Source organism: Babylonia areolata, chromosome 12, assembly GCF_041734735.1.
Source record: "Babylonia areolata isolate BAREFJ2019XMU chromosome 12, ASM4173473v1, whole genome shotgun sequence".
Lineage (NCBI taxonomy): Eukaryota > Metazoa > Mollusca > Gastropoda > Neogastropoda > Buccinidae > Babylonia > Babylonia areolata.
In genome coordinates this window covers 40,437,099-40,457,518 of record NC_134887.1, presented here as the reverse complement: position 1 = coordinate 40,457,518, position 20,420 = coordinate 40,437,099, and the positions used below count along the sequence as shown (strand labels likewise).

General features: G+C 42.6%; 1 protein-coding gene across 1 annotated transcript; it reads right to left on the bottom strand.

Annotated features, from left to right (window-relative positions):
- Positions 1-1,575: 1,575 nt before the first annotated feature.
- Positions 1,576-11,464, bottom strand: LOC143288617 (uncharacterized). The gene is made up of 2 exons (XM_076597272.1): positions 11,251-11,464; positions 1,576-4,559 (listed from the first exon to the last, which is right to left on the bottom strand). Exon 2 carries the CDS (start codon positions 3,894-3,896, stop codon positions 1,800-1,802), a length of 2,097 nt encoding a protein of 698 aa, XP_076453387.1. The 5' UTR covers positions 3,897-4,559; positions 11,251-11,464; the 3' UTR covers positions 1,576-1,799.
- Between the last annotated feature and the right edge of the window lie 8,956 nt (positions 11,465-20,420).

Genomic DNA, 20,420 nt, shown 5'->3' with positions numbered 1-20,420 from the left:
GTCGTCACCATCATCATCATGATCGTCGTCGACCCCTTCTGATCTTTCTCTCTTCTCTTTCTCTGTGTGTCAGTTTTCTGTACTGCAAGACCTGTGGTGGGGGAAAGACCCGATGACGAAGGAAACGAGTTTAAAAAAACAAAACCAAAAAAAGAAAGAAAAAAAGTATGGGCCGGGGACTCAATGCTTTCTCGCAATTGAAAGAAAGGGTGGGGTGAGGTGGCGGGGGCCGGGAGGGCACTGATATGTTTTTAGACCAGTGGGGGAGGGGGGGGGGGGGCTGCGGGGAGGGGAACGAGGGGTTGGGGGTTTGGGGGGGGGGGGTGGGGGCTGCGGGAAGGGGAACGAGGGGATTGGGGTTTTTTGGGGGGGCGTGGGGGGGCTGCGGGCAGGGGAACGAGGGGAACAATCACACTTTCTCGCAATTCAAAGGGTTGGGGGTGTGGGGGGGAGGGGACAATTCAAAGGGTTGGGGGTGTGGGGGGGAGGGGACACTTCAAAGGGTTGGGGGTGTGGGGGGAGGGGACAATTCAAAGGGTTGGGGGTGTGGGGGGAGGGGAGGCACTGATATGGATGTTTTTATATCGGTGTGGAGGGTTGGTGGGGGGGGGGGGGGAGGGGGAGGGGAACGACCCACACTTTCTTGCAAATCCCACGAGTGACAGAAAGCGTAGGAATGCGAGACAGCGTGGGCTAACAACGACAAGCGACGATCATGATAATGATGGTGACGGTTAGTGAAGACGTTGATGGTGATGGCACATTATCGGTCTTTTAAAAAAAAAAAGTGCACTTATATATATGTGTGCGTGTGCGTGTGCGTGTGTGTGTGTGTGCGTTTATGTGTAGTGTTGTGACCAACGAAAACGAGGACATGCGTAAGAGTAACAGCAGATACTGGTCACACCAACGATCCCCTGAACTGTTTGAAGAAACACAAAACTGACATACAATTCATCATCAGTAAACCGTACACCAGTGCCATGTACAATGACACAGAATACACAAGACATCCATTCATCACACACTAGTTGCTGATCGTTGTTTCAGCACACAAATCACATAGGATGAGAAGCTACAAGCTCAGCGACGCAAAAATCAGTCACCCGGAGCAAAATAACTATAAAAGAATTATTCGCGAGCGACGATCAACAATAATTGGTAAGTCAACGTGTTTTGAGTGCCGGAGAGGGTAAGACATAACGAGAAAAAAAAGAAGAAAAAAAAAAGGGGGGGGGGGGGGGGGAGGGGCGGGGGGGATAAAGAAGAAGAAAAAAAAATGAAAAGAAAAAGACGAAAAGAAAATGGAGATGAACGTGTTAAAGAGTAAATTAACGAACGAACGTACGAATGAATGAACTTACGAATGTGTGTGTGTGTTTGCGTGTGCACGTTTCTGATAGTGCCTTCGTGCACACAAAAAGAGCGTGTGCATGCCTATTCATTAAAAACAAACAAACAAAACAAAACAAAAAACCCAAGTCTACCCACCATCAACTAACCAACGAATCAACGAACACGTATACTAGTAGCCTTGTTTTCCTGTCAACAATCTGAGCACAGTACTTTTTGCTCTTTCTTTTCCTTTTTTTTTTTTTTTTTTTTTTTTTTAACCTGTTTTTTTTCTCGAATGGTCTTCCGTTCCGCAATTGTAGTCATCTTTTAGCATTCTTTTTATTGCTGGCGGGAGCTTTGTTTATTTTTGTTCTGTGTTTCTCTGTGTAGTTGTTTTGACTCTTTTTATTGTATGGAACGACTTTCACATCTCGTTCACAGAAAACGGTACAGATTCCCCGCCGTCAAACACAGTAGCAATACGGTCTCAAGTGCGGCAGAGACTTCTGGACACAGCTGGGTTGAGAGCCGTACTTGTTGATTCTGCTGATGGCGCGAACATCCACGCTGAACGTGTTGGACGTGACGTCACGTCTGCACGTGACCTCAAAGTGAGCGAGCCCCGGAAGTGTCCGGAAAGACACCTGGTACAGTTCAGTGGCGGCGGGTCGACGAGCTTTGGCGTATTTTAACAGTTTCCATTCAGCGGACTGATCATCGGAACTGGGAACGTAACGAAGGCTTCTGGTGATGTTGTGCAAGGCCAGTTTCGCACACTTGTCCCGTTTGGATTGCGTGTAGCTGTTGATTGTGTCAATGGCAGTGGCTACAGCCTCTTGAACAAGCGGGTCTGATGTGCTGACGGGCTGCCATTCCAAACACGCGCACCAGTGAGGAGTGACCTCAGCATGAGTGCACGTGCGTTCTTTGGGGATTTCCTTGAACAGGCTGATGGCTCTGCTGCTCACATCGCCATAACTGGTGCCGGAGTGGTTCAGGATGCCCAGGAAGGTTGCGTGGATGTCAAACGGAGTGGTCAGTCTTTTTGAGTTGGTCTGCAAGTTTTTCATGATGGTGGGGTACTGTTGTCGGAACCACGGAGGAAACCGAAATGAAAAAAATGGCAAACGCTCTTCCAGCCTTCCTTGGGCAGTGGCCCGAATAAAGTCATATCTCGCACCATGATCTGCCATTAGAATCAACAGAGTGGAATTCAGATGTCCTTTCACTTCCAACTCTTGCAAGAAGGCAGCCAGATCCTCATCCATAGCTTGAGCTGGGTTGTTAGCATTATGACTCATTTCTGAGTAAAACCCGAAGAAGAACTTAGGGAAATGTCTGTACATGTCAAACAGACTCCCAAACCAGTTCATGAAATTCATGTGTCGTGGTTTAGATCCCCAGCAGAGTTTAGGGTTGTCTTTACCCGCTCTCTCTGCTGCAAGGTAGAACGGACGCAAGCAGTGATCAGTGGGCTGGTGTTCAAAACCTAGCATTCTGTAATAGAATGTTCCTATTTGCGGCATGTCTTCTGCATAAGCCGTGACGTAGCCCTGTTTGGAAAACTCTCTCCATATCCAGGGGTGATTGTCCACTGGTTTTACCCCTTGGAAACCTCGTCTGGCCTCTGGAAGTTCCTCTTCCATTTTGCCTGTCAGAATAGGTAACAGCGCAGCTGGTGTACCGTCTCCCAAAATATTGTAACCCTCCAGTTCTATTGCTCCCAATCTGTCGACGAGGAGAGTGTGTGTCTTTGGCAAAAGGCGTCGCCAAGCCATACGCGAGAGTGAGTCAAAACCAAGCATGAAAACGCTCAGATTAAGATTTTGGTAGGACTGGGATGAGAATTCATCATGGTCTGTGCTGCGTGTTGAGGACAGAGATGAAGTGAGTGATGACGACTTGAGTTCGGGTCGTTTGTTCAAGCCTGGAGCAGAGTTCAGCGAAGAATGGAAGTGACGAAGACGCTCCATGACAGAACTGTTCACGGCCACAGCAGCGTGGATGTTGTTGTACGTCTTGCCACGGGCAGACTGACAGTCCACGCGGAAAAAGTCAGACTGTAAAGGCGTTCCATCCAGCATTGGTTTCACCACTGAGGCGTAGCCCACGGAAAAATCACCCTGGCGCACGATTGGTGCATATTCGCACGTGATGTTTCCGTACTGACGTATGGCGTCACGTGAAATGTGGAATGTACCGTTGATGACGTAGACCCAGTCCATCATGGCGGAACTGCAGTCTACTGGAGGTACTTTCCCGTGGAACTGCATAACGGCTGGGTCAAAAGGGTGGAGAACGGGATGCACACATTTCAACCCAGATCCACTGTCTTGGGCCTCCGCCCTGTCAGTTGACTTCTTCAGGGTGTTTTGCATAGGTGCCAGAAGCGAGGACTTTTGTCTCAAACCACGTTTTTCAACGCCGTCAAATTGACCATGGTTAGAGCGCAAAATCATTAGTAGACTGACCGTTGCCAATATTGCCAGTAACAGAATGCAAGTTCGCATGGTCTTAAATCTACAGTTGATGTATATTGTCCGAATAACACACCGCCACATTTTTTTGTTTTTGTTTTGTTTGAGCCCCCGATGCAATCTGAATACAGATTTATGTCATAAGAGCCCGTTTATCAGACTATTTCTGTTTATTAAACGGATTGTTTTTTCATATATCGGACTTGAATATGCTCACTTTTGTACTGATTTATAAAAAAAAAAAAATGTAGGCTCATCTACAGAGACATTATTTATATGATGGGAAAATCAGATGTCTTGGTCAGTGTTAGGTTTCTAGTAATACAGAACAAAAATATAAAAAGGGGATAACTTTCTCATCATTCAACTGTTTCCAAGTCCTTGGTTTCAACAAATTATTTCAGTGGTGCTGGTTATTCACATACACATCCTGTGAAAAAAAGACCTCTCTTTCTTGACTCTTCATTTCTTTAACTAACGGCCGGTCATTTAGTTTGTTAATAGCATTTGCATTTAGTGGTCAAACTTTTGTTTGTCTGTCTAAAGTTCTACGATTTCATTAAAAGTCAGTTCTGAAGAAGAACGTGCAATCGACGCTGGCAGGAACAGGTTCATACACATTTGTTCCTGAGGTCTGCCGTACAGAGTCAGTATGGGACAGCTGATGTCAGAATGTTGCTGGATGACCTCGGGACCACAGCTTCTGTCATCACCGTGTCTGTGAGCTTTTCTTCCTGTCTGGTAGTTCTGGAATCACAGACAATGATGACTCATTAATATGATCATTATTATGAGAACAAGTGTCCAAAAATTCATTTTTATAAGGTATCAAACATTTGAACATTTTGCCATAGAATGGAATTTGAGCAAAAATGGTGGAGTGAAGGCCTAGAGGTAACACGTCCGCCTAGGAAGCAAGAGAATCTGAGCGCGCTGGTTCGAATCACTGCTCAGCCGCCGATATTTTCTTCCCCTCCACTAGACCTTGAGTGGTGGTCTGGACGCTAGTCATTCGGATGAGACGATAAACCGAGGTCCCGTGTACAGCAGGCACTTAGCGCACGTAAAAGAACCCACGACAACAAAAGGGTTGTTCCTGGCAAAATTCTGTAGAAAAATCCACTTCAAAAACAAATAAAACTGCACGCAGGAAAAAAGAAAAAAAAGAAAAAAAAAGAAAAAAAAGGTGACGCTGTAGTGTAGCGACGTGTTCTCCCTGCTGGGGAGAGCAGCCCGAATTTCACACAGAGAACTCTGTTCTGATAAAAAGAAATACAAATACCGAGTTACCGAGTTCGACCCCCGTCGCGCCTGAAGGGTTAAGAGCGGAGATTTTTCCGATCTCACGGGTCTGATGTCCAGACCTGCTGGAGACTGAACCTCCGTGTGCATACACACGCAGATGATCACCTACGCACGTTAAAGATCCTGCATTCCATGTCAGCGTTCGGCGGGTTATGCAAACAAGAACACACCCAGCATGCTCACCCCCGAAAACGAGTATGGCTGACTACATGGGGGCTGGGGGTGGGGGGGAAAGGAACACATATGTTACATATCTGTATGAAAATGTGTGTGGTTGACTGAAACCCGATTGAATGACACAGGAAACGAATGATGACCGCCCAAACGGCTGCTGTCAGTCAGCTCTGCCCAGGTATGCAGGCTGTTGTGCAAATGGCTCTATTTGTAAATCGCTTAGAGTTTGCTCTCTGAACCGAGACAGGCGCTGTATAAATATCCATAATTATCATCATCAGTGACTGATTAGTCCTTTGTGTTCATTACAGAAGAAGTTGACAAATACACGCAGGTGTCTGTCTACAGACCTAGAGCAATTCAAACACAAACATACTCTAGAATTATGCGTCAGGTAAGAAAAAGTAGGGACAAGACAACTGATCATCTTGTGTCTCCCCCCCACCCCCCACACACGCTTTCCCTGTCGACATCCCCATGCTCTTGCTTTCATTTTCAAAAGAAAAAATATGAACGTGTGATACTTTTGGTGATCATATCAACTCGCTATTTATGCTGTATACACATCAACTATTCATGCTATCACTGAGGAAGGTGGCAGAATGGTCAAGATGCTCAGCTGCCAATATAGAGAGTCCGTGAGGGTGAGGGTTCAAATCCCGCTCTCGCCCTTTCTCCCAGGTGTGACTGCAAAATCAAACTGAGCGTTTGGTCATTTGGATGAGACGAATAAACCTAGGTCCCGTGTGCAGCACGCACTTGGCACACTGAAAAAAAAGAAAAAAAAAGAAAAGAAAAAAGAACCCATGGCAACGAGACTCTTGTCCTCAGGCTTCATTCTGCAGAAGAAAACCACTCTGATGGGTTGACAAATAATGGAAGCATGCACTCAAGGCCTGGCAAAGCGCACTGGCTCATGCTGCTGGTCAGGCATCTGCCTAGTAATAATAATAATAATGGATACTTATATAGCACACTATCCAGAAATCTGCTCTAGGTGCTTTACAAAAACGCTTTATCATAAAACATATCTATGTTACATACACACACCAAAATATGACTACACACACACACACACACACACACACATACACATACACACTGCGTACATACATTTTAACAATACATGTGTATCTAACAGCTACCCTAACACATACGCACACATAGGCAGGTACAAACTTACATAAACGCACGCGCACACAATACACATTCATATACATGCATGCAATAAATATTAGGTGTGGTGTAGCGTATATGGATTTGTCCGAACGCAGTCACGCCTCCTTGAGAAATTGAAACTGAAACCATACACAAGTCCATTCATCTATTCAATGGCCGATCCTCAAAAACGTCAACCGATCAGTTTCCAAGGTGTCACAGCGTGCGGGCTGATCAATATATACGCTACACCACAGCTGCTGTGGTAAAAGAAAAAAAAAAAAAGGTCATCATTGTATTAAGAATTTGCATCAATAAATAAAAAGGCAAGCATAAAAAAGCAGATATAATTAAAATAAAATAAAATAAAATAAGAAACGAGGTAATCTTGAAGCCATTCTCCGAGTCAGTGTGGTTGCGGTGACGTCAATACTATCAGCCAAACTGACCAACTTTGTCCCCCCCCCCCTCCCCCCCCACTCGACCCACCTCCCTCCACAAAAACACAACGACGACGAAAAAAAAAAACAACAACAAAAAACTGTGCCCCTTTTGAAACGCCGGCAAATCAAGGTGACCCAATTTGCTGCGAGCAAGTGTTGACAAAGGAAATGGATGAGTTTGTCAGCACTTTAATTTGTTCAAACAGATAAGTGTTATGCGTTATCTTTTTTGCCGTGGTTATTCATGATCAACGAAAGGCTGGCTACAAAGTATAGGCTACACCTCAAAAGGTTTGTCATGACACGTTGAATTTTTTTTTTTTTTTTTTTTAATTACTTTTTTCTGTTTGTGTAGGAGGTAAACAGTGTCTGCTGATAACGACAGTCCCGGCTGCAAATGACAACACGACAGACATTAATAATTATAATATATGATATGATAAAATACATAATGTGTATAACTCGCACTGAACAATTTCCCCGACAATTCCTTTGCTTTGATAAGCGTGTGCGTGTTGAAGTGTGCGCGGCCGCGGTATGCGCACGCACGTACGCAGGAACTGTGTAGAAATCTTACCAGTGTGTGTATGTACTGGGGACAAACAAACCAGACACACAGACACAGACACAAACACGCACGCACCTACACATACACATACGCGCGCACGCGTCACGCACACACATACTCACACTTATAAAGACAACTGGACAACTGGTGGACAGGCATATACGAGTATGTACATCGAGTAAAGAAACGAGTAAACAGAAAGAAACCCTGCCAGAAAAAAAGATAGGTTGAAAAGGCACTTTACTTGTACTGATCAAATAACCGCGCACACACACACACGCGCGCGCGCGCGCGCACATACACACACACACGTGCGCGCGCTCGCGCGAACACACACATTCGTGCATATGTATACATTGGCCCTTATATATACATATACATATACGTGCATAAGTTTCATGCAGATATACCTGCGCATGCATTGTACATACACAATCAGCGGAAAGTTGTTTTTGTGACACACAGCTTGTTAACACACACACACACACAGCGCGAGAGACATACACACACAGACACATATATATACATATGTATGTACATAAAAATCATTTGTATATGCCAGGTGTTACCACACATGTATCTACCTGGAAATATAATATATATATATATATATTCATATGTGGCATTGCGAACGTGTCGAGGGTCGAATGGAAGGTTTATTCTTTAGGTTCCGTAGCTATACACTCGCTGGCGAGCCGTTGACCTTGGTACCCCACATGACAAGCTAATCTGCATACGTATCGAAAATGGCGCCATTGGCGATACAAATGGAAAATTAATGAGCAAACTGGATCAGGACAGCGGCTTTTTACTGCTGCTGAAGTGATTGAAATGCTTCAAACTGAAGATTTCGACATTGACGAGGATCATGAAGACGTTGAATAAAGTATCTGCAGTGAAGAAAGCTACCAGCAAGAAGGTACTGGCAGCGACTTAGCTTCTGAGGGCTGTGAAGAGAGGGAGGGGGTTGGCGTACACACGACGTGAGGGGAGGGGTTAGTGGGTCAAGTACAGCGAGTTTCATTCAGTTACTTTTGTGTTTTGTATTTTTTGTGATTTTTTTTCCCCTGACCCTAACAAATGGGTCGTCTGGAGGGGCAAGCAAGGTACTGATTAGATTAAAGCTCGTCCATTCCTTCTAATGCATGGAACAGCTTGCGGCATGGTGGTATCCCTCTCTCTCTCTCTCTGTGTGTGTCAGAACTAGACTATTTCAACCGTTCATCTTTACTGTCTCCTGCAGGTTCAAGTTAAGCATTGATTTTCCAGGCTGTGCAAAAATGCTGCCGTTATAAACAATAACAACAATGATAATGATAATATATCGTACTTATTTGGCGCTAACTCCCCATATATCATGATGGGCTCTAAGCGCCTCAAATGAGATAATACATATACAATAATTGTGCTTTATACCACTCAAGAGCACACGAGGGCACAGAAGTGGAAACACAACATCTATATACACTAATACAACCCTACAAATTGCAGATATGGATAATCGCAGGGGTAAAAACCGCACAACACACACACACACACACAGAGTTATGCTTGTTGCAGTGTCAAGGAAGTCTCAACACATCGGCCCCTGTTTTCAAGAGACTCCACTGGCTTCCCCAAAGGAGTCCAGGGACGTGTCCATCACAAAAGAGCTCTCCATCGTATCATTTATTCAAATCCAAGAAAGACAGAACATTTTCCTCTGTAGACACACACACACACACACACACACATATATCTATATATATATATATATATCTGAACTTCACTTTCCAGACCCTTCTCTCCACTGAGATCTGTTTCAAGGTGTGTGAGTGATGTCCCCTTACCAACAGAGTAGTTCGTACAGCGAGCCTTCAGGTCTGTTGCTCCTCTGATTTTTTTTGTTTTGTTTTTTTTTGTTTTGTTTATTTGTTTTGTTTTGCTTGTTTCTATTCAGTTCTAAAATACAAAGGAGTTATAATATCAATATTAATATATATATATATATATATATATATATATAGTATATTAGGGAAACAGGGTGTAGGGTGCAGGTACATAAACGTATGGGGGAAAAAAGTAATCGGAGTATTTCATACACGAGTGGGATTCAATTACACTATGACAGGTTGACACACAGACTTCAGTTTCATCATATGACACATAGACTTCACATAGACTTCAGTTTCATCATATGACAGACTTCACATAGACATCAGTTTCATCATATGACACATAGACTTCAGTTTCATCATACAATTTCCAGTGGAAGATATATTATCGGGCCTCAAGGATATAATGTTCGAAAAAAAAAATCATTTTCACAATTTCTGCACTCGAACTTAATGTGTGGATCGTGAAATAAAGAGCTGTGCCAAACATCATCAAAAAGGAAAGAAAATTCAGCAATTACTGGTCAGGCAGCCATGTGGAAATAACCGAATATTCCAAGAACAATGGTTTAAATGACATCCATGTGTTCTGAAAATCATTCATTCTCTTTGGAATTCGATCCTCCAGAACATTAGAAAAACGTCTTCCACTAACTACTCTATTATAAAAAAAAAAAAAAAAAAAAAAAAAAAGCTGCGAAACCATATTACTTTCGCTGTAAGCCAGTTGAATTGCATGTGTGTGTGTGTGTGTGTGTGTGTGTGTGTGTGTGTGTGGTGCATGCGTGCTCGCATGCACGCGCGTGTGCGTGTGTGTGTAATTGTGTCTCTGTGTGTGCTGTCTACTGTACAGGCACTTGTTTCTTCTCGTTTTTGTCTCTGCATGTTTGTGTGGTGCTGTGAACAAGTAACAGAAGTGTGTAGATTTTCACGCGCTCTATACAAATCAAATTTAACTGATTCATTTACGAAGTGTAATGTTTTTAGATAAGTGAGATCCGAGGAAAAAAGAATCGCATAGTATATTAAGAATGATGTCCCATAACATTGGTTGGATTATGCAACTGCGGCTGATGAATGCATCAATGAAACTTTCCCCCATTTTCCCCCCGTCTTATAAACGGAAACGTACAGGTGAAGAAATGTGGATATTATCTTATCAGATCTTACAACATCTGAGGTTTCAACAGTAATAAATTCTTTGTCGAGTTCAAAATGAGCCTATGTACAATTTGTTTTCTTTTATGGGTGTATCGAAACTAACCAGAGCTAAACTACGCTTGCAAAGAAAGAACGTGTTGAAATTCTTCTTATGTTTACTCTGCAAAAAGTAGCCTTCATTTGTTTTCTGGGAGAATTTTCGTTTCGCTTAATTAGCGATGTGCTAGTTGCAATTATTTCATGAATATATATATATATATATATATATATATATATATATTAAATCATCGGTATTTTGATCCATTTTTAGATTAACTTCATGCATTTTCTGAATATATTCAAAAGTTATGTTTCAGTTCAAGTTCTTAGTAAAATTAGCATCTCCTACGCTCACAAGTTGTACTCACTATTTCAACAGGTTGATCGTAGTATGATCTGTGCTCTGTGTTCATGCGCTCCAGCCAAGTATTTGTTTTGAAAGTAGAAGAAAATAGACAACTGCAATTCTTTCGGCTCTGGACGAAACATGGCATAGTAAAAGTGACCCTGGTAACATGTAAACAACTTATCCCTTGAAGAAGGAACGTGATCGTTCCGAAAATCTGGAACATTTGACAGATGGATGTGTTTGTTCTTTTCTCTCTCTCTCTCTCTCTCTATATATATATATATATTTATCTCTCTCTCTCTCTATATATATATATATATACATAGAGAGAGAGAGAGCGTTCAGGAGCAACAATATCCAAACTCACTCAGCAAACATCTTAGTCACAGCCAGACAGCCGAAACACTGTGACAGGGGTGTTGTTCATGTAGACAACTCCTCTTTCGATTCACAGTACTTTTGATTCACATCATTCACGAAAATTCCACGACCATCTGAGGAGCCTCTCTCTCTCTCTCTGTATGCACACAATGGCGACCCAAACAGCTCTGATATGGCCCTGTGTGTTGACGTGAGCAAAGTTCACGTCTTCTCGCCGCGCGCGAAGTGCCCGTCATGCAATACTCGGCAGTCTCTCGCGGAAAGCGATCATCACGTATTCCATTTGTGCACGCGCAACACATGGTATGTGCCCTTCCCTCTCTTCCCCTCTCTCTCTCTTAACTTCTTTCGTCTGCAGCCTGTTGGGTCTGACTTGTTGTGACATGATCATGAGACTCGTTCAATGCTCTGTGTGTGTGTGTGTGTGTGTGTGTTTGTGTGTGTGTGTGTGCAGAGGTGATTTTTGAACAATGTATGTGTGTTCATGTGAAAAGGACACTCAGAGCTTGACACCCGCTAGCAGGAATGACAGCAAACATTGGAAACAGCCCATGAGAGGATCATCAATGCCGGTTAAAGCTTGAGCACAATAATTATGAACACCTTGGGCTTGGAGCGAAGATAGTGTGTTGCATCCACCAACCACACCCCTCCTCCCTGAAGGTTAACTAAGATTTCAGGTCAACGTTTGCAGCCTGAAGTGATATATAAACTTGTACACACTTAGATAGGCAGACAGACGGACGGTCAGGCACACATGCACGGTATCACATTTGTGCACACACACACACACAAACACGCGCGCACACACACGTACTACACACACGCACAGACACACACACACACACACATATATATATATATATATGCTTACCTTCCCCCCCCATCCCCCCCTAGTCATCCTCCTCCAGTGTTCAAGGGCCTTATTACAGGAGTGGGGACAAGACTACCATGATATGCAGTGAAGACGACCTGCTTGTGTGTAGAACTGATGAGTATGCCCGCTTCTTTACCTTGGCAGGTTGGAATTTTGACAAGGCAAAATCTGATCTGGTGAAAGGTGCCAGAAGAGACAGGAGAGAACTGCTGACTGCCACCAGAAAAAAGAAACCAAAGAAACTGGCTTGGGTCACTATATTTGATCCATAATTCCCTTCCAAATCAGAAACAATCAGACATATCACCAATTTACTCTATGCTGACCCCCAAAACAAAGAATTTTCCCCCAAAACCTGAGAATTGTAGCAGACGCCGCAGAAACCTGGGCAGTATGTACAAACCCACTGTCCCCAGGCGGTTTGTGGTTCATGGCCCTGACAACATCCGAGGCTTCTTCAAATGTCAGGCACCTCGCTGTGACACCTGCAGTCCTGGCCACTTCACAGACCATGTCATTTCTCCTTGGGATGGAAGGCGCTGGCAGATCAACCAACACCTCTCCTGCACCACGCCAACCTTGGTCTGTCTTATGCTAGTTGACCTGTAGACTTTGCCCTGAGGCACAATATGTGGGATGCTCCAACGATCTTAAGAAAAGATGGGAAAACCACAAAAGCGACTGCAAACTGAGGAAAGGCACCAAGTGTTTGGTCGCTGCCCATGTTTCTTCCACCCCTCACCCTTCTGACGACAGCCTCAGCTTTTTACAGGTGACAGCGATGGAGCAGGTCAACAAAGTGGAGGAGCTGAAAAGAAGAGAACTATTTCGGATATGTAACCTTGGGACAGTTTTTGTTGGACTGAACTTGAGAAGCGACATCTATGGGTTTTCATTGTGAACTCTAATTCGTGGAGTTACCAGTCTGGTTTGTCGTGGTGGTGGTTACACACGATCACTGAGATACAGAGAATCAGAGTGAAAAAGAGTGATGTGTACATAGACAACTGAAGGAATAATTAGAACATGATAACTTTACGTAGTAGAAGACGTCATGTATGGCCTGAAAGATGACGTAAAAAAATAGCATTACGTCACCTGTTATAAGTGTAGTCTGTGACCAAGCTGCCGGGTGGCAGCGAAAATTCAGATTTTTATTGTTTTGTTTAACAAAATAGGTCTTGGTTTGCAACTTCGTTTTATTTATTTGATATATATATATATATATATATATATATATATATATATATATGTAGTAGATATAGATAGATATAGATAGATGGATATCGATATAGATATAAAGAGACTCTCACCGTTCACATATGCACATTTCTTCTCAGTCTCTATCTCTCTGTCTCTCTCACATACACGTGCAGGATACGTGCACCGATTGCACGTGAACGCACATACAATGCAAATGCATGCACATTCACATGCGTAAATAAACACCTCTTCAATCACCAGCGCCGTCATCGTCATCGCCATCATTGTCATAAAATTCATCCGTTTCAGTTTCAGTTTCACTTTCTCAAGGAGGCGTCACTGCGTTCGGACAAATCCATACACGCTACACCACATCTGTTGAGCAGATGCCTGACCAGCAGCATAACCCAACGCGCTTAGTCAGGCCTTGAGTGCATGCTTACATATTTGTGTACCTATGAAAGTGGATTTCATTTTACGTAATTTCGCCAGAGGACAACACTCTCGTTGCCATGGGTTCTTTTTCAGTGCGCCAAGTGCGTGCTGCACACGGGACCTCGGTTTATCGTCTCATCCGAAAGACTAGACGCTCAGTTTGATTTTCCAGTCAAACTTAGGAGAAAGGGCGAGAGCGGGATTCGAACCCACACCCTCACGGACTCTCTGTATTGGCAGCTGAGCGTCTTAACCATTCTGCCACCTTCCTCCTAAAATTCATCATTGTCTTCATCATCGTCATGGCCATCATCGTCATCAAAAAGTTCGTCATCATCGTCATGGCCATCATCGTCATCAAAAAGTTCGTCATTATCTTCATTGTCGTCATCGTCATCATTGTCGTCACGGAGTGTGTGGAGGAGGGGGGTAGAGGAGGTGCAGGGTAATGTGTGTGTGTGTGTGTGTGTGTGTGTGTGTTGGAGCTCATGTACGTTTATATGTAGTTGACTGTGCTTTCATAACTGTGAAACTGCATGTTTGGTGCATTTCTGTTATGCATGTGTGGGTGTATGTGTGAATGTGTGTCTTCATGTTTTACATTTATTTGCTTATTTATCATCATTGTTGTCTTATTTATTTATTTATTATTATTATTATTATTTTTTTTTTTTAATTATTACCATTACTACTACCTTTTTTTTATATCATAATTATTATTTATTTATTTATTTATGTAAGCGTATCTATTATTTATTCACCTTTTTTTTTTTTTTTTTTCTCAAGGCCTGACTAAGCGCGTTGGGTTACGCTGCTGGTCAGGCATCTGCTTGGCAGATGTGGTGTAGCGTATATGGATTTGTCAGTGACGCCTCCTTGAGCTACTGAAACTGAAACTGTCGTCACGGCGGTTGTCATCATCATCATCATCATCCTGATTTCCCACCAACCTCCATTCCCTCACCCCCCCCCCCCCCCCTCCCCCACGACCGACACGAGCACCAGTGAAGTTCACAGAAGGTTATACACTGGTGTGTCTTTCATGGCAAAATATCCCACGCCTCCCTCCCGCCCCCAACGCCCCCTCCCGAGCCCTCCCCCCCCCCCCCCCGCCCCCCCTGCCCCCCACTGAGATCTGTCTGGTCTGCTGACATTCAGAATATCTAGGCCACAAGGTCGTTATCATTGCGTTCGTTTTTTTTCGTTTTGTTTGCTTGTTTTCGTTGTTGTTTTTCTTGTTTTTGGTTTTTTGGGTTTTTTTTGTTTGTTCATCATTGTCGTTTCTGTTGATTGATGGTAGCAGAAATGGTTATCGTTCTCTCAACAGGCCGTGCGAATAAGTAGCTTTCATTGTACTCATTGACATCATCGTTATCAGCATCATCATCATGAACAGCAGCAGCAGCAGTATCCTCCTCATCATTTTCAACGTTATCGTGATAACGATGATGTATGTATGAATGTGTATTTGCATACAATTATACATGTGTGTGTGTGTGTGTGTGTGTGTGCGTGTGTGCGTGTGTACCTATGTATGAACGTGTGTGCCTATGTGTGTGTGTGTGTGTGTGTGCGTGTGAGTGCGTCCGTGCGTGTGTGTGTGAATACGTGCGTGCGCGCACATGTGAGAAAGAGGGAGATCGTACAAGACAGCAACCAATCAGAAGACACCCGTGCCACCAGCGGCCTCTGCGAAGTTATTGTCTCACTGACTCCACACACAGGAAGGCGTGTCCTGACTGACGCGTGCGCAATCGTCACTTCCGGACGCCGAAATTAATACTGCGGAGAACAGTGATTGGCTGAGGACAGTGCTGCCAGCACGTGTTACACCTCTGTGGAAGCAGAGACAAGTCAGTGACAGTGATGCTGTTTGTCAGTGAGGATGTGGACCATACGTTGTATCACCCAACACTCGTCTGAAGTCATGCTGTCTTCAGTGTCTGTGGCAAGGATTTAGCCAAGCATGTAGTGGCGGGTAAACGGCAAGGACCAAAGCAGTTCGTGTGGCCAGGACTTGTTCCGAGGCATGCTGACAAGTGACAGGCACAGAACCACTGACCACACGTGGCTAGGGGCACAGGTAGGCACAGAACCACTGACCACACGTGGCTAGGGGCACAGGTAGGCACAGAACCACTGACCACACGTGGCTAGGGGCACAGGTAGGCACAAAACTGACTAACGAGGGTAGGACTTGAAGATGTGCTGACAGAAACCGGCAGAGTCAGTGTATATTGTTTGTCAGGGATTGTTCAATGATCTGACGATGGAGATGGGAACAGAACCAGTGTGTAGGGATATGACTTATTTAATGGTATGTTGTCAAAGATTTGCACTGAACCATTGCTTGAACAGAGTGACAAGCGTGAAAATTATATGGTGATAACAAACTGTGTATGTATGGAGGTGGGGGTGGGTAGCTGGTGGGTGGTCGGGTATGTGATGAGTACTGAGGTGTGGGTACGAGTGGGTGCAGATGTGACCCAGCTTTATTTATCTTTAATTGATTCATGAACTTGGAATTGGTTCTTCATGTATCAGGCGTTCAGAAGATAATCATATGTGACGTTCCTCAAATTAGAATACCTTACAACTGATTTAGCTAGCACCTATCAAACTTTTTTCTGACTCATGAAAAAAATAACAATGTAATATTTCTACTAAGAAAAGATACAAATGAAAAGTTTTAGTAGAATTGGGAACCATAATGTGTTCATATCGAGATCTAGAAAACTATTACATGACAAACACGTGTCTTCTTCTTCCCGTTAGGTGTCCACGGTCATCACATTGACCATTCTGACATTAAGATAAGATTAAATGAAAGAAATTTTTATTTGGAACATATGCTTTTATGGAAACGGACACAGCATTTGCCGATCATTAGTACGATGCTTGTCTTGTAAAAATGCATATTTGAATTTAAAATGTGTTAAATCTTCAGACTTAATTGTATGTTGGGGAATCTTCAGTGTGTTGATGCTTATGTGCATGTACGTACTATGTTGTGTGTGCATGGTATATTCATATATCGAGGGTTGTCTGTCTAAACTGTCAACTGGACAAATTTTTCACATTTTTAAATTTTTCATCGAAATCAGAATAACTTTGTCTCAGCAAGAGAAATTAAGTGTGACAGAGTCTGTAATACAGATCATAAGCATAAAAGTAAAATTTGGCATACAACATGATTAACAAAATCACACACAGCAGAGTCATAGCAAAGCAAGCCCAATCATCATTATCACCATTACACTATTTCAAACACGCGTGCGCGCACACACACAGACACACACACACGTGCACGCGCACACCCGCCAGTATGCACACACCTATGCAGTCAAAAATGGTTTTTGACTTTATTCAAACAGAGTCTATGATCAGTTACGAAATAGATATGTTAAAAAAAAGGTCTCCAAAATCGGTTTTTATTTTTGTAATATGCTCAAAGGGGGGCAAAAAATCATTTTAGCTGTAAGTAAGATGATTACATTTGCAAATGTTGCATAGCTACACTTTTGGAGTTAAAAGACATTTGTGTTTTCTCAACTTTTATGTGACATTGTTGTGTATTTGGAAATGTTTGTTCTGGGCATGAAAAGATTATTTTGCAGTAATCCTCCATACTCCAATAGGAGTGAAAGGATAATTAAAACTTGAAAATAGAAACGTGTGTGTGTGTGTGTGTGTGTGTGTGTGTGTGTGTTAACATTCTTTTTTTTTACTGGAAATGTTTAGTCAGTTGACACCAAATTTGGCTTAAAAATAGCAGAAAATCAGTACTTTCCACACATTCTAAGTATGATAACGTTGCACGTCTGGGAAAGGCACAAACTGTTTCAATATGTTCACAAAGAATTTACAGTTCCATTTTTCTTCCTTATTCATAAAATATGTTACTTGTTATGTGACATACTGACAAATGATTAATAGCAGTCATTTTATCTTCTTTCGCTCAATATTGAAATTGCATTGATGCACATATCTCTCAAATTTATCGAAATAATGCTTTCCAGTGTGAAATAGTGTAAATATATCATGGGAAATAATTTTCTAAAAACGGATCTCGTTCATTTAAAACACGTTTGAAGACATAACTCCGGGCATAAAAAGGCTTTTGTGTTTTACACTGAGTGTGAATGTCTTACACTATATACATTCACCCAAGCGGAAAATACGAGATCAAACACAATTTAATCAATAATCATTTGCTAGCACGTGTTACTGTTCGCGATAACATGTTATTGAAAGGAAGAGGAGTAGTATGCTCAGTTTTATTGAGAGGGATTTGTGCATAGTCCGCATTGCAGTTAAAAACTCACGAATTATGTCCGTCCGCAGTTGAGCTACAAAATCAGCAGATTTTCTTTCATTTTCCTGAGAACATTGTGTTCGAAACAGAATTACCATTTTGCTTGAACTGCGCTGCGCATTTAAAGCTGTTTTTTTTTGTGTGTGTGTGTTTTGTTTTTGTTTGTTTGTGTGTGTGTGTGTGTGTGTGTGTGTGTGTGTGTGTGTGTGTGTGTGTGGTCAGAACTGTAGTATTCTTTGTCAACATTCACCTCTTCAGTATGAGAGCGTTCCGCTTGCAATATTTTGATGATGGTAATTGGGATGAAACGCTGTTAACGTCGGCTCTTTCGCCGTTCGTATGGAGAGAGTTAATTTGTTTACGTACAGGCTCCACCTTACTGTTTGTAAAATATGGCTGGAGCTCTTGAGGTTGTTATTGAAGGCTAGCTGGTTGCGTCGATGAAGGCAGTGCGTCACTGAACACCAGTTTCCGTGCCTGGTTTTCGCCATTTCCTGAATGGCAGTTCCCTGTGTTGGATGTGTTGTGCCAGATCCTGACCATGTCTCCTGTAAATCAACACTGTCTCAGCAGAAGTGAAGAATGACGTTGTCAGGAGAGATGATTTCTGGCAGCAAGCTTTTACTCTAAAGTCCATTGTGGCGGACTGCAGTTTCAAATTCAATGACGTAACTGTGAGAACTGCAGTGACCAAAGTGATTCAAAATGCTGGCAAGTCCAGTGCTTCCTGTCAGATGGAAGATTGTTAATAAAAGAAGAGGAAGAATGGATATGGAGGAAAAAGGGGAAGAAGGACGACTCATTAAAAAAAAAGAAAAAAAAAAGAAAAAAAAGAGAAAGAAATCTTGGCAAAATATCGCCAAAAAATGTACTCTTGATGTACAAAGTGTGTGTGTGTGTGTGTGTGTGTGTGTGTGTCACTGAATGACACAGGAAACGAGTGATAAGCGCCTGAAGGCAGATTTCAGATGGCTCTTCCCATGTAGTCAGTTTGTTGAGGAAAGTACTCTGTATTCGTAAAGCGCTTCGACCTTGGTCTCTGACCGTGTATAGGTGCCATATAATTATCCATATCAATTTCAATCAATCAAAATCGTTTAAAAAATCTATTTTGACTTCATGCTTTAGAACATTTTATACGGATATCAAATGGAGTTTTGTATGAATACATTTGGTAATCATGCTAAATAGTTTCTAAAGCTGAAAGTTATGCCACTGGTACTGAGATGCGTTTTTCTTAAAACGCCTCTAAAGCCAGATAGTTTTGGCAGGGAACCTTCCATGATTTGTTTGGTATGTGCGTTTACCTGTGTGCGGATGCAAACATCCGTTTCTCGTTTATGGAAGATTAAATACTGGTGGGAAGGTATACAGGGAAAGGACCCCACAATGAACAGACAAGGCATGTCAAATAACTTTTAGTGACAATGCCATTTTCAAATAATTAACATAGTATATCATTCTAAATCATAGCAAACCAAATCAAATTATTACTCGTAGCCAGAGCTCAAATTCACGTAAGTTTTAAGGTTGGAAATTGGTATTGAGTAAGAGAAATTTGGAAACAAAGTTCGTGACACAATGAACATGGAGATGTATTTAATAAAAATCTGAAAACATGCCAGTTAAATAACACTTCTCTTCTTTTTTTCATCTTCTTTTGCACTATCAGAACAAAGTAGATTAATTAATGAGTGAAGAAGTGTCAACATGTCATCTGATCTTTTTCTTGGTTCTGTTAACAGTGCTAAAGGCAAGGACAATGGAGGTCTGTGGAAGGCATTTCCTGAAGCTGCTGGCTCTCTGTTTCTACGCACAGATTTCCTCCTGTGGCCAAGACAGAGGAAATAGTTCATACCTGAACTATGTGTTTAGCCAAGAAACCAACTTCACATCTTCAGTTCTGAACAACACTACAACACCGAGAATGGACACACTGAAAAATTCAGAGACAGAGGCATATGATGTCACCACTTCAGGTATTCACGAGGCTGAAGTGGCAACAAGAATAGAAAGTTTGAGAACAACAGGTTCTACACAGAATTCCGACGAAACAGTACAAATACCCGTCTCAGAACCAGTTCTTCTTGACAGTAATGATTCTATTACACCACGAGGACCAAATTTACCGTTCATTGACACAGCTTCACCATCAGACGAATTTGACGATTTCTTTAACCAGAGTTCTTCGTTGGAAGCTGTGTCAGATGTCACCACGACCCAGAGTGGCAATTCCTTTGACGGAAACGAAACAACAGAGTCACCTGTACAATCAACCAAGTCAGCTGTAGAACCCAGCAAGTCAACTGTACAACCAACCAAGTCA